The sequence below is a fragment of the Planococcus citri genome, chromosome 4, assembly GCF_950023065.1.
Source record: "Planococcus citri chromosome 4, ihPlaCitr1.1, whole genome shotgun sequence".
Classification (NCBI taxonomy): Eukaryota; Metazoa; Arthropoda; class Insecta; order Hemiptera; family Pseudococcidae; genus Planococcus; species Planococcus citri.
In genome coordinates, this window is record NC_088680.1 from 38,137,267 (window position 1) to 38,152,006 (window position 14,740).

Here is a 14,740-nt window from a genome sequence, read left to right on the forward strand (position 1 = left end):
GCTGAAATTTTGATTATGAGAGTTTCAGACCATGCTCTTTCAAAAAATTGCAAACTTGTTCAAATCGGATATGGACATCTCGACTACTCGAGTAGTTTCCTTGTGCGTAAAATAAACAGACCCGAAGCAAAAACTTGAAATTTTCAGGACACTCTGTTCGAGTGAATTTTCAGATACAGTATAATCATTCTATGTATTTTGATCTACAAAAAAAATTCTTTAATCAATACTCGAAAGTCGAAATACACGCGCAAATAAAAAAAATATTTAAAAAAATGCAGTTCCTTATCTAAGAATACATAATTCCACCTACATCTTGAGGTGATCTTTACTACTTTTCTCGCGTTATTAGTAGACCTACAATTTTAATGCACCTAACCAAAATTTCTTTCAAAAACTTGATAATAATAATTAGGTATAACTTCACCCTGATAATATAACCCATCACAGTGTCACCTTTGGAAAAAATCAACTAAATATTCAACCAGACGAATCGAAAAGAAAAACCTTCCCTCGACAAACTACACTAATTAAACTTCGCGTCGCGTCGTGTCGCCTCTTTGAATCACGATAAGAGAAAATTTTTACGCTTTTTAATTTACCTCGTGTACACAGAGTTCTTATCAAGCAGAATAATCACCAACGCCATCTCCCTCGAACCCCTTATGTATTTTGAAAAGAAATACCCCAGTTTTCATTGCTATTCGCTCGGATATTGTGTTTATTCTTTAATAGTTTCACGTACCTATTTTGGACGTACTCTCGTATCAGCGTATATCAAAAACGATGAGGCGAATATTTCATTAGCGATAAGCTATTTAGAGCTTTGTATAAGCTTTGCGGGTTGCATCTTGAAGCGTGTTAATGAAAAGCCAAGCAAATTGGTTTTGTTCTTTTCGGACAACGAAGGGGCGATTCAATTTTCTCTGTAATCGACATCCGGTCACGTATAACTAATCGTATATCCTTACTCGTATTCGCAATTTTGCCAACGTACTGTACCATACATATTATACTCGTATATTATCATATACATATTTCGCCATCGTGTAGAAAATTGTTTCACGAGATGAAAATAGTACATATAAGCTGTCTTGCTGCCTCGAGGGGACCACTGAGACTTGGAGAAAATTTTCTCAGCGACGAAATACGCGAATGTCTATAAGTATCAAGTGCACACGATGGCAATTGAAATGAACGCAAAGGAGTCAATTTTCAAGGTGAAGGCTGAGTAGGCTCCATTATCTTGGGAGAATATCTTTGAACATCATTTTCATTTTCATGCGAGGTTCTTTAGTTTGAGAATTCTTTCACGTACGATAATTTTTCAAGCTCGAGAAATTCTTTTTTTCCACACCAATTTCATGCAAAGATTTTTTTATCAAACATTCTAAACCTTGAATCTACGTTCCATTCATTTCGATAAAATGCGCACTATTCGCTAAACAACATAATACATGACATTTCTTCATTCACACTTTTTAATTCTCCACCCTCCCTGTTTATTGTTTACTTATAACCGTACGGGAAAAAAAATTCGCAACCTGGCGCAGAACCCGCCTACGCCTGAAAAGTATACAAACCGAGCTTACGTACACAAATCCCCAGATAAACAAACAGGTTTGCAAATACTTATTAGCACCCCAAGGTAATACAATCATCCTGAAGGAAGACCCTACAAAGCCCTTACAGCCTCAGGTGAGCTTACATATACCTACACAAAGGGTATAGTGAATTTCAAGGTGCGTAATTCGCCAGACTACGTGAGTGAACTGGTGCGGAGGAAGGGAGGAGAAAATGCGAGTTATTTAATAAACCACGCTTGGCTGATTTTAAAGAAAAAGCGAATTTTCGCCGGCGTTGTTTTCTCGTATTACGCCGAGATCGAAAAGGACTTTCGGATTAATTAGTAAGTTAATGAAATAACTGGCCTGTATAATTATAATAATACGTCGAAAGCGACCAAAGCAACCGAACTCTGCAAAATTTACGCGCCGAAAAGCGGAACCATTGCTGAGCGCTTTTATAATTACGAAAATTACACTCTCGGATTAGACCGAAGAAGAGAGAGAGAAAAAAAGTTTTTCCAGTAACAAGAGGAGAGAATAAATGCAGTAATTTTTTAATTTCTTAATTTATATTCGATGGCGATGGGTTGAGCTCGCCAGTTGTAAATAACTCGTGTTCTTTTTTTCATGAAAAAAAAATGATGGCAGTGGAGTGAGGGGAGAGCAAGAAAAACAGTACCTATTTATATGAATTAATATTCAACGTAATGACCTACCTTATTATTACCGAATAGGTTTGACCATCGTTGTTTTGAGGGTTTATGCGAAGACGTAGATTTCTCGGAGCCTTCCACATTACATGACTCGTCTGAACTGACGCTGAAAAATCTACTACTACGACTATGGTAACTCTGAAACATACAAGAGGTTTATTTTTTGTTATTAAAACAATTTTATCAGAAAAAAATAAGTATTTTATTTATCATTTAAAATGAAAATGAACCAAGGTTGACAATATTAACTTAATTTAAAAAACGAGCAGTATTTATAAAATGAAACAAGAGACAGCACAAGTAAGGTAGGTAGAGCACTGATAATTCCAGGAGTTGAGAAGGTACGATTCAGTCAAACGCAGAAATGAAATACTGTAGAAAGTGGCAAAAAATGTAATTATGATTAAAATCTGCGTTTACAAAAGAAAACAATGAGAAATGAAATCTTTATTCCGCCAAAGGAAAAATGTGAAAGTGAGAAAAACTAATTTGAATTAACAAAAACAAATTAAGATAAAATTTAATTGAAGATCCAGCAAACACAGTATTCTAAGGTCAAATGCTATTTACTCAAATAAATACGTTTAAAAACGAGACAACTTTTTTTTTGGGGGGGGGGACGCAAACTTGTTGGTTTTAAACTGTATCACGTATTGATTTACACATACACATGGGTGATCGGGGTGAGTGAGTAACCTTGACCAACCTTCAATCGCTGAATAGTGGTCCCAAAATTAGGCGATTTACATGGTATGGAACCATTCCTTCTTCGATTCAGGTGAAACGGGACAGATTCCATTGCAATCCACGGGTACGGAATGAATTTACGTATACGAACAGAGTTTTAAAAGATTGAGCTCTGGCGCGGGCGATTTGAAATTTTTAGAATTGGATCCTTGAGCCCAAAAATGATTTTCTGAAAGGAGGGTGTAAGATTTGAATTATTAAAAAAATTTAACAAGGTACGTATTGGATTAAATATATACGTGTGAAATTTTTTGGAATTGTTGTTTTCCATTTTTAAAACACTAGGATTCTCAATGTCAAACATGTAAAAAAATTGGCATGAACTTCGAAATTTTTAGATTTTTAAGAAGGATTCATTCACGAGCACAGATGTTTAAATACCTGTTGGTTTTCTAGAACACTTCAGCATGAAAATCAAGGGAAATGAGCACTTATCCGAACGTTCAATGAAAATGGACATGGTAAGAAATCAACTTCTCTAGAAATTCACGGTTCAAATTCACAATGACAATGTATAGGCCATCTTAATCTATAATTTGTTCCATTTTTTGAAATTTAAGCTCTAATTAGTAAAAGTGAAATCCGTTACAAGGGAGATTTCCCAACACCCAGGAAGAAAAATTTTTGAAATGAGAAACACTAAAACGGAAGAGCCAAAATCCTATTTGATTTTTGGCAAATCCTTGAAAATCAAATCTGGGTAAAAAAATGCAAACAAATTAAAATTTCATCATATTGACCTAGAAAGCTGACATTATGATTTTTCGAATTGATTGAAAACAATTTCGTCCCATTTTGAGCGATGTTCTGGAGCTTTCAGAAGATTTTTGAAAGTTGAAAGTTCCACAGAGTTTTATCCGGTGAAGTTGAAAGAAAAGTTGAAATTCACTTTATGTCTCAACTTCAACACGTTGGTAGGTACGATTGGAAGTGATTTCAACGGTTCTGGAGACTACAGCCATATTCTGAGAAAACTGGAATTCTTAAAGTATATCTGGAGGATCCAGAATAACTTAAAACCGCCTCCAATCCATTCTACATGTTAAAATTTGGAAATATACTTACAGTAAATTTTAGATCTACAATTTCATTGAGTTAAATTTTGAAGGAATTTAGAGTTAGACCTTTAAAAATCTACTGGAGGCTCCAGAACGATTCAACAGTTCAAAATCACTTCCAATCGATTCAGGAGGTCAAGAATAGAGTACTCACAAACATTCAAGTTTCTAGGTAAAGGTAAAATTCTGATTTTTCCCCCCATTATTGAGCCAAAGATTTTCAAAAATCAAAAATTTCTTATCATTCTGTGATAAAAAACAAAGCTCTAATCTTCTCAACCACCTCAACGTAAGAAAAAAACACATCTGAATAAATAACCCCCCCCCCCTTCACAGACAAAAAAAAGCTCGAAGAAAACGTTAATCAGTGTCACATTTTATAAAAATTTATTTCGCATACGTTCTCACACGTGTCACCATATTAGCATGGAATTCTTTCGAATAAAATACATTTTCTCACCCTTTTTCTTGAGAACTACCAAAGAAAAAACACCATTTCCGCGATTATCGTATCACTCTCGCGAATTTTTTCCTTCTTGCTGGTTAAATCGAGCGACATAAAATGAGAAATGTTTCTAAATTGAAGAAGCCTTTCGCGTATTCTCCACTCTGTTGACATTTTTCTTTCCTTTTTCTTTTTTCTCCTCGCTAACACCGATAGTTACCATTGAAAGAATACTTTTCGGTTAGTGACATTAAATTACAAATTCCCTTCGTCGTTTTCTTTAAAGTCTACACATCCGAAAAAAGAGCAACGAAAACAACGCCGCAAATTTTATTTCACAAACCTCTCCTTTCATACCCACAGCTCTTTCCCATGTTTCTCGTGTACAATTTTGTCAACTTATCACACATCATGCTAGTTTAAGAAAGTAGTATAGGCAGACCTATTTCCTGAAGGCTGAAAAAACAGCTTCCGTAACACTCGACAACCGATAAACGCCGCAAAACTTTGCCAATAAGCAAGAACCCATTGAACAAAAAAATTATAAAATATGAAATTAAAAATAAGATAAAACTTTCACGCAACTTCGAGGTTTTTCAAGGTTTTCAGTGTCACTTGGTGCGTCAAAAAATGGTATATTGTTGCAGAAATGAATTTTAAACAGCTTGAGAGTAACCCTCCCCTCTCTCTACCCGTCCTTCCCCCCAAAATTGAATGATGTAATCGAGCTTTATTTGAATTACCTTGAAAAAAGCCGGATTTATTGAATGGATTGGGGATGAATATCGGTAACTTTGAGTAATTAGTCGGTAAAGGGAGAAATTGACCATTTCTATCGAATCAACCCCATACGCACAGTACCACATACCTTTACCTACCTATTTCTGTTCAAAATTTCATTCTACATATATAGAGAATAAAAAGCGAAATGGGAATCGTCAACGTTACGTCACACGGTTATTTTCTCAGCCTATCTTTGAAACCGAAATGAGGAAATTTTACGATGGAATATTCCATATGAATCTAAATAACGTTCAGACCAAATTTAGAAACATCGTAGCAAAAATACATTATGTAAGCTTTGAAGAAAGCTATTGTACAATACAAATAAATACGAGCATATGCCTACCTCCTACGATTTCTGTACAACTGATATTTTTATTGGGTACCTGAAATCTCGAATGGCCGCGGGAATAAAAGAAAGAAATTAAATAAAGGATACGGAGACAGACAACCAGGGAAATCATCTCACAGTGTTTTTCGTTTTTTCAAAGCCTAAATTCGAATGAATAAATTTTGAGATTTCGAAAAAAAAAACCGGAAACTCTCACGAAGAAGGAAATATGCAATTTTCAATAGGAATTTTCTAAAAGTCGCTGGAGGCTCCAAAATTGACTTGAACCCATCTGCAGTCGACTCTATGTGGTTGAAATTGAAGTTCAGAGTGAATTTTGGATTTCCAGCTCTGTTTGGTAAGATTTTATGGAAATTTTGAGCATGCTGGAGGCTCCAGTAATTTCCAAAAAAATGCTGGAGGCTCCAAAACGAATTAAAATCTACCTGAAATCGACTTCATAGAGCATTGAAATTAGTTTACGGAATAAATCTCGTATTTTGCAACTTCGTTTTAATGAAATTTTGTGGAAATCTCAAGTTTCAAAAAGCTGCTGGAGGCTTCAGAACTGCTCAAAACGGTTAGAAATTGTTTCCAATTGATTTGGCAGGTCGAAAATGAGGTATATTCTAAATTTAATCGACCTACCTAAAAATAATTTTGGTAAAATTTTGATTTCTACCTATTCTCATTTTTGTCTTAATTTCATTTTCAAAAATTTACCAAAAATAAAAAAATGCTTTTTTGTTAGCACTTGAAATGCTGACAGGCGATAAATTTTTGCATGCTCTTTTGATCTAGCTTTGTCCTGTTCAAACATTTCTTGCTAGTCCTATGTTGGAAAGCAAATGTCAACCAAAATGTTCAACTTTATTTTTGTTTGAAAGTTTGCTTTAAATGTTCGTCAGGATGTCCCCTTTAAGAAAAGAGTTGTCTCAGATGATTGGAGGGGGAGGTACAATTATTCCTATTGCCATAAATGCCGGACTATAAGGACAATTAATGCCCTATTAATGAACCAGAACTTCTTCAATATTGGCTCATAAAAATATTTCAAATGCCATTTCGTCAAATGTGGCACTTCTTTAGTATCTTCATCATTTGTAAGACCCATGAGATACTTCGGGAAAATCTGAACAGGAAGAGAGAAAGAAGGATGAAGAAAAACAAAGATATTGAAAAAGATAAGTAAGAAGAAGCGGAAAGAAAAAACAAGGTATGTAGAAAAGAAAATCTACAGAAAGTCACTCAGAATGAAAAAAGGAAGAATCAACTAGTAGGTAGGTAGGTACATACAAAGAGAGCGAGAAGGAAAAAAAATGTGTCATCGTCGGATAATTTTAGCTTAAAATTCAATTGTGATTTAAGGTACCTTGAGGAGCAAAACCAATGATCACACATGTGCCAACGAAGACCCTTCTCCCTCCTCATTCTATTACACGACGAAACAATAATTTTATTCAAATAACTTACTCCTGATTTACGTCTCAATGGACACGCGTTGGTAGACTTGAACGAAGTAGACGTCTTACTGGTCCCGTCTTTTCCTGAAATCAAACAAACGAAACACGTAAGTACATACAATACACTTACACACAGAATAAAACAAAAGAAGAAAACTATACCAACTACAACTACAAGTAATACACCATAATATTTGTATTATTCATACAACGTAATAATTTGCGCTATCATCTTCAAAATCTAACCCATCGAAATATCGAATCCATTTCACAAGCACGACTAGGTATACCTACACTTTTTACCTAGCCATATATCCCGATGCGACTCGACCAGACGCGGCATTACAAAGTAAATACGTACCTAAGGAAAAAAGCAGGAAGAAAAATAGAAGAAACGCCAAGACGAATACACAATGACGACATTGCATAAGATTAAAGACTGCTGTAGCCGAAATCGAATCTCGATTTCCTTTGAATGATTACGAATAATGGCTTCGAATGCAATCGGTTGAACGGTTTATCGTTTTGTTTTCCTTTTTTTTTAGCTCACTCAAAAAGCGTTTCCTACGTGTTTCCCATTTTTTTCTCAACGTGCTTTCTTACGATTCTGATCCTTTCGGTATTAGGTATACTTCGATTTACATACAGGGTGTCCCGTCAAATGCTTGCTGGAGTAGAGATTCGGGGCCGGATCTGGTTTTGATCACGAATGTCTCAGTTTTGCTCATAATTGCTCAGTAAAGTTCTATCATCATTAAAAACTACATATTAAAAAACACCAGAGTTTTTCTTTCTTCTTTCTTCGTTCGGTGAAGAAAAATCTTCAAATGAAAAAATTACTAAAGTCAGATTATGTGCCATGAAATTCTTTTACAACCTTTGAAAACAAATAGTAGGCATCAGAAGATTTTTTTCAATTGATCTAAAATTGGAAGAATAGAAAAGGAGTAAGATAAGATAACTGGATCAAAAAATCAAAAAATTTCTGTGGCAAAAATTGCAGAAAATTTTTCTAAAAAAATGTAAAAAGTTTTGTATGAAAAAATTGCAGAAAATTTTTCTGAAAAAAATGTTAACAATGTTTCTGAAAAAAATTGTGAACAAAAATTATAAAAAATTGAATTTGATTCTTTTAAATGAAAACAATAAATCAAAAATCATTTTGAAATGCTTTTGAAAAAAAATTGCATGCTGTTGAAAGTTTTTGCCTAAACATTTGATTAATATAGATGCTCGATTTATATCTCTTTCCATTTGGAGAAGGAAGGAATGGGGAGTGGGCTGAAGAATCAAAACTTTTATTGTACCTTGGTTAGGGTGACAATGAAATATAGGTACAGGGAAAAAATTTTTTTGTTATATTTTTTACAGCACACCTGAAAAATGTGCTATGAGGTGTCAAAAAATGATCCCCAAAGTTTCATCCCTCTAAGTTGATTTTAACCCGTGCCTCAAGGGCCCCAAAGTTTTGAACGTAACGTCCGAGCGCGACCTTACTAGTCTCACGGCGACGCGTGGTGGAGAAATTGTTGAGTAAGCGCTACATGTACAAAGTGAATTAGAGTAAGGATACACTTCATTTTTTTTTGTTGATAATTGATGATTCTTTTTTCTCGTCTCAAAGTAACTCTAAAACAATTTTTAAATTATAGTTTCTATGAAAAAATTGGTTTTTTCTATTTTATTTTACTGTGGAAAAAAATGGAGCTTTTAATGCACGTTTTTGTAAATATCGCTTTACTTTTTCACCACCTGCAAAAAATTCGAAAGGTTACAAGGATATAAAATTCACTTATTATGCTCATTCAATATTTTTTCACTCGCTGTCCATGTCCGATGGCCATTAATTACCTTATGAAAGTCTGGTTTTCATTAATAAAGTCATGTTCATTCAATAGAATTAGTTTCTAGCTAGGATATAAGGTAAATGATGGCCAATGGACATGAATGGTGAGAGAAGAAATATTTAATATGTATAAGAAGTGAATTTTATATCTTTGTAACCTTTTGGTACAGAGGTACAAAAACTAGAACAGAATTATTGCGTTAATAGATCAATTTTTTTCCACAGCGCCCACAGCAGAATAAAATTTAAAAATTGTGTTTTTGGTTGAAAATATAATTTAAAAACTATTTTAAAGTTAGCTTGTGACGAAAAAAAAAACAAATTATTAAAAAAAAAAAAAAAATACAGTGTATCCTTACTCTAATTCACTTTGTACATGTAGCGCGTACTCAACGATTTCTCCACCACGCGCCGCCGTGAGACTCTTAAGGTCGCGCTCGGAGGTTACGTTCAAATCTTTGGGGCCCTTGAGGCACGGGTTAAAATCAACTTAGAGGGATGAAACTTTGGGGATCATTTTTTGACACCTCATAGCACATTTTTCCGGTGTGCTGCATTCAAAAATCCGATTTTTGTTTTTCATTGTCACCCTAACCTTGGTAACACGATTACATTTTTATTTGACCCCAATGAAGATCATTCAATGTGATTTATTTCTCCAAATTAGAAAAAAAGTAGGTACGGTTTTTGGCACATGATTGGTATGCCCTATGGCCTTAAAAAAAATGCCACCCCAAATCAACGAATCATCTTTTTGAGCTAAATCACGATCATTACCTCCAAATCTCCACTTTATGCTGAATTTCAATGTTTTGAAAGGGTCATTCTATGGCAACTCAACCAACGTTTTTGAGTCATGTGATTCGATTTTGCTCAATTTTTTTAATAATATCTACCCACCCAGTAAGTTAGAAAGCCGCAAATCAGTTTGGTCCCAGCCCCCTCAGGGGGTGAGTGAGGGGCTTCCATTATTTTCACATTGTCTCGAGGTACTCAACTTCAGCAGCCTATTCCTCCTAAACTATGATATTTTGATCAAAACTGATTTCATAGTTCAAAAGGGCGTTGAATTTTGAACTTTTTACGTGTTTAGAAATTTTCAAAAGTTGAAAGTTGAACTTTTAATTTGCAAGTTCAAATTTCAAAATGGCGCTGTAAGTGGGAGCTACCATTTAAAATTTTGAAAAAATTTCCATAGATGTACATTTTGATATTTTTTTGAAATATTTAGGTTTCGAGATGGGACTCTTGAGGGAGGGGGAGCACCCCCACCCCCAATTTTGGGTGAAACTTTCAAATGAAAATCTGGGGCATGTGATATATCGAATTGTATGTTTTCGGCAACTCTGAATACGAATATGACGTCAGATTTTTGATAGGACTCCATCCATGGCCCCCAGCACCTCCTCAAAGGGGGTAAAAGTTCAAAAAAGCGTTTTGTTCGTGTAACACATGGGAGAGTATGTTTTTAGTGACGCTGAACACGAATATGACGTTAGATTTGTGATTGGACCCGTCCACGGCCCCCAGCACCTCTCCAAAGGGGGTGACTCTCCCAAAAATGGTTACATTCGTGTGACACATGCAATAGTATGTTTTCGATATCGCTGAACACGAATATTGCCTTAGTTTTTTGAATCGACTTCACCCATGGCCCCCAGAACCTCCCCCAATGAGTAAAAGTCCAAAAAATTGTTTGGGGCCGTGGATGGGGTCCAATGAGCGAAATCGAAAGACATGACTTTCAAAATCGCCTTTTTTTGGTTGAGTTGACATGGAATGACCCGAAATAAATTGAAATCTTTGCCTAATTTTTACTCAATTTATGTTCGATTTGATTTGCATAATCACCAGTTTTTGAAAGAGGAGAACGAGAGGGGAGAGGGGGTAATTTTCTTACAGATGAAAATTTTTGAAAAAAAACGGCTAAAAAAATGCACTAAAAATTGATGATCATAACTATTTTGTTCAGACAAGATTTTCTCAATTTTTCCTTCATTTTTTTTATCTACTATTTTTTCAGCACAGTCAGATTTGAAAAACAAGGTTGAACATTCATCTCTCCCCACCCTTCACTCCTCCCTATCAAATCCGAACAAAACTTTCAAACAATCAGATCGAACGGGACACCCTGTATAATAACGCCAATCTTTTCAACAGTGTGTCTGACTGTCTGCACGTTTTCTTACACCCTTTTTATGTCTTTTGCGAGCGAAGAAAAATTAACCGTATCAACTATCAAATTCTCACGTGCTTCATCGCTGTGCAACGAGACCGTCTCTATAGCTAGCAATATTTCCCGCCAATAATGTCAATTGTTTGAACGTCGCAAAATGTCTCACACGTATTAGTATTAGCTGGGCTAAGGAAACGAACAAATGAAGTGTCAAAAATCGACGAAGAGGAGAGTGCGAAAAATAAAATCAATACCTATATCACACTTCCTTTTTTTTCCAAAAAAAAAAATTATCCGCTATATTCGTAAAGTATTCTTTCAATTTTAACACGGTAGTTTTCCCCACTTACGTCGCGTCGTTCTCCAAATAAATATTTCAATTGCGGCGGCATGGCAATATGAGGAGTAGGCGAAGTGTCGAGAAGAATGAACGTTTTTGTTTTTTTCCTCAGGTAACACGAGAGTTTCGAATTATTTTTTTTTTCGTAAATATTTGTTCGAATATTAAATTTTATATACGAGTTTAGATTATCTTTCGCGTCAACGGCGTGTTACCCAAGTTTTCTGCCTCTTCATCCTTCATCATCATTCTCCTATATACTTTGATCCGAAAGTGAAACTGAGAAAACGCGACCAAAAACAACCAACAACCAACATTCGCAAACAGAAATTGTTTCGCCAAATTGTTGCAACCGCCGAAGAAATACATTTTTTATCGGGTAGCTATCGTGTTTTTGCCTCACTTTGCCTTTTTTCAGATGGATTTTTGTTGTTTGGCGAGTTGAATATCATTCTTTGATACAGATATTCGTTTGAGCAGCGAAACTACGTGTACAAGTTTTGTGTTCACGAGGCTAAAATATTTCAAAAGCTGAAGGCCTACTATTCGTCGTGTGTTTTTGGGTGTTTTTTTTCGAAGGAATTTCTGAAAAGATATTTTTTTAAATACCAATTGTTTTTGAAATTTGAAAACGTTGCATATTTTTAACTATAATAAATGGAGATGAGTTATGAAGGATATAAAAACAAAATATTCGAATTTCGAATCAGTAATGTAGAACATTAAAAAATTGTTGTTTTTAAGCCTACTTATGGGTAAAAAAATGATTCCCGAATTTTTTAAAAAAAATATACAAAGCAATAAAATTGCTTTGAAACAATCAACATTAAATTACGATGAAGGGAATGAAATTTGTCAAATTTGTTGACGTCACTTGTGAAAAAAATCAAAAAATTTTTTTAAAAAGTGATACAGGGTTGAAAAACATTAGGAAAATGAAAGGGAAGGGAGCCACCTCATTGCTCAAAACAAAAAATATGGACATAATTAGTTCCCAAGAAGACGACAGGGAGTGCAGGGAACTCGACAGAAATGTTTAATCGAATAGCAATTTAAGGATTTCCCAGCATTATATTCCAAGAAAAATAATCCAACGCAGAGCATAAACTGATAGTCACTCAATCCTCTAAGGATAGGCCAACAAAGCCAACAGCTTCAAAAAAAGGTAGAAATCACGTAAACCTAGGTACATTTTACCAGCACTCTTTCACTCCTAGAACCCTTTCCCTCCACTCTATAAGTTCCGTCTTCAAAACGAAAACAAAATTTGATTCATTTCAGCGCTAAAAGCGCGAAATAATCTTTTCACGTCAAAATACAACGTTACGTTTACTAAATAATGCAAAACGTCGAGTAAACTACGATGTAGGTAAACGCTCGGCTCAGTGAATTATTGCCTCTTAAGTAAGTATAGTAAGATGGAGGTACCCGGTACTTACAAACAAAGCCGAGTACTTACATATATCGTTTTGAGGAGTGTGAATGACGAGCATTTCGAGCCGTAGCATTCTTTCACCCACACCGATTGAAATTCTGCAAAATAATCCTGTTCTAGGCCACATAGGTAACATTCCTACTGACGGATCCAAGTAGGTAGTAGGTACCTAGCTACTTGTCTATATCGTATACCTACTTGTGCAAGTCGTGCACAACAGAGAAGCTAGAAATAAAATAAAAAAGCATTCTTTTGGACGCGATAATAAGGTATAGGTAAGCTTTTCTGTTACAAGTTGAGCGAATGTAACATTGTGGAAAAATACTTCGTTCGTTCGGTTGAATTAACAAAGAGCATAACGCGCCAATCCGACGTACCTGCATGACCTGCTAAAACAATGCTATGTAATAGTATAGCAGATAGGTAGACAAGTAGGTAAGTAAAACGTACAGAAAAAAAATGACGTTAAGACTAAGAAAATGATGGGTATATAAAGGCTGCAGTGCCTTATCAAAGCTTTTGCTTCAGCGAAAAGAAACCATTCGATGCAAAAATCCACTATCCCCGAGCCCGAGCTCGAGCCCAGGCCGATATCGAGTTGTATACACGAACGAATACGTTATTAAAAGCTCGCAGCTGTTTTGAATATAAACTATTCCGAATTTAAATATGTAGTACACTCTCGACAGCTATAGCGCGATTCGGCGTTTTGATGTTTAATGAAGAGTACCCGTTCCCGCAGTCGTTATAGTAGGCTCACCCTTTCTGTACACTTCTTGGGAGATGAATTTCAACCACTAAAATTCTACGTAATAGAAAATTTTTGCCAACTTCGACGTATTAATAAGAGGAACCCTTTGGTGTGTTTTAATGAGTGATAAGATACGAGATCATTCAAGGTTATTCGCGTTCGTGGTGAAATTCGATATGAATTCAAAAATGAATTTCCTCTGATAAACGTGGAAAAATTTCGACTTTTAACAAGCAGGACGTAACTTAAGGCCTTAAAAAGACCAATATTTTTGTTTTGGAACTTGCATGAAACTCTCAAAATGTTACGTATCTGTACACATACCTATGTACTTTCACAATTTCAGTTTTTTTTTTTGTATTTTGACCATGTCTAAAGACGTAAGGGCGTCAAAAGCATCGAATCGAAAATTAAACTCAATACTTCCAATTGCTAACAATTATTACGCACCATCACTTAATTTCTAGATGTTTTCGAATTGTTGTAAAAATTAAGGGTTCTTGACATTGTGTTATTTAAGGGTATTGAAATCTTTTTTCAAATCGGTACGTTCGTCAAAAACGAGAAAAAAGTCCCTATCACCAAAAGTTTTTCAAATTTTTATCAAAACATTTTTCTCATTAAGAAAAGGTTCAAATTCAAGCTTCTCACATTTCAATTTTTGGTCTTGACTTAAATTTCTTATTTGAGACTTTCCAGTTAAAGATATGGAGCGATATTATAGGTACCTATCTAGGTACATGAAATTTTGCTGGAAATCAGACCAAAACGGATGCAATTTGAATTTATAGATACATTTTTTCGTTACTTTTTGAACTTTCAATGCTAAAGTATGAAAAAATTAACTTCCCAAGAAAATGCGTTTGAAATTTTACATTAAGTATTTTTTTTTCATTTTTCAACGTAAAACTCAAAATTGTAGTAAACTAAGTAAGCATTTTACTAAAAAAAAATTCCATAGGTATGACTGAAATTATGAAGTTTTAGAAATTTTTTATTTGCGGCTGAAAGGCAAATACAGAAACAATGGTAGTTTCTTTACCAGACCATCGAAGGAAAATTGTAATTAAACAAAATCAAAGGA

General features: G+C 34.9%; 1 protein-coding gene across 6 annotated transcripts in view; it reads right to left on the reverse strand.

Annotated features, from left to right (window-relative positions):
• LOC135842288 (pleckstrin homology domain-containing family G member 5) overlaps positions 1-14,740 on the reverse strand; it is a 187,655-nt gene that overhangs the window by 13,497 nt on the left and 159,418 nt on the right. For 5 of the 6 annotated variants that reach the window (XM_065359669.1, XM_065359668.1, XM_065359670.1 and 2 more), the window contains 2 exons: positions 7,119-7,192; positions 2,285-2,419 (listed from right to left, as the gene is read on the reverse strand). In XM_065359669.1, coding sequence (XP_065215741.1) covers positions 2,285-2,419; positions 7,119-7,192 — 209 coding nt within the window. Of the gene's footprint in view, positions 1-2,284; positions 2,420-2,987; positions 3,121-7,118; positions 7,193-14,740 lie in introns of those variants that run through there. The other variant, XM_065359672.1, reaches the window with a different exon arrangement.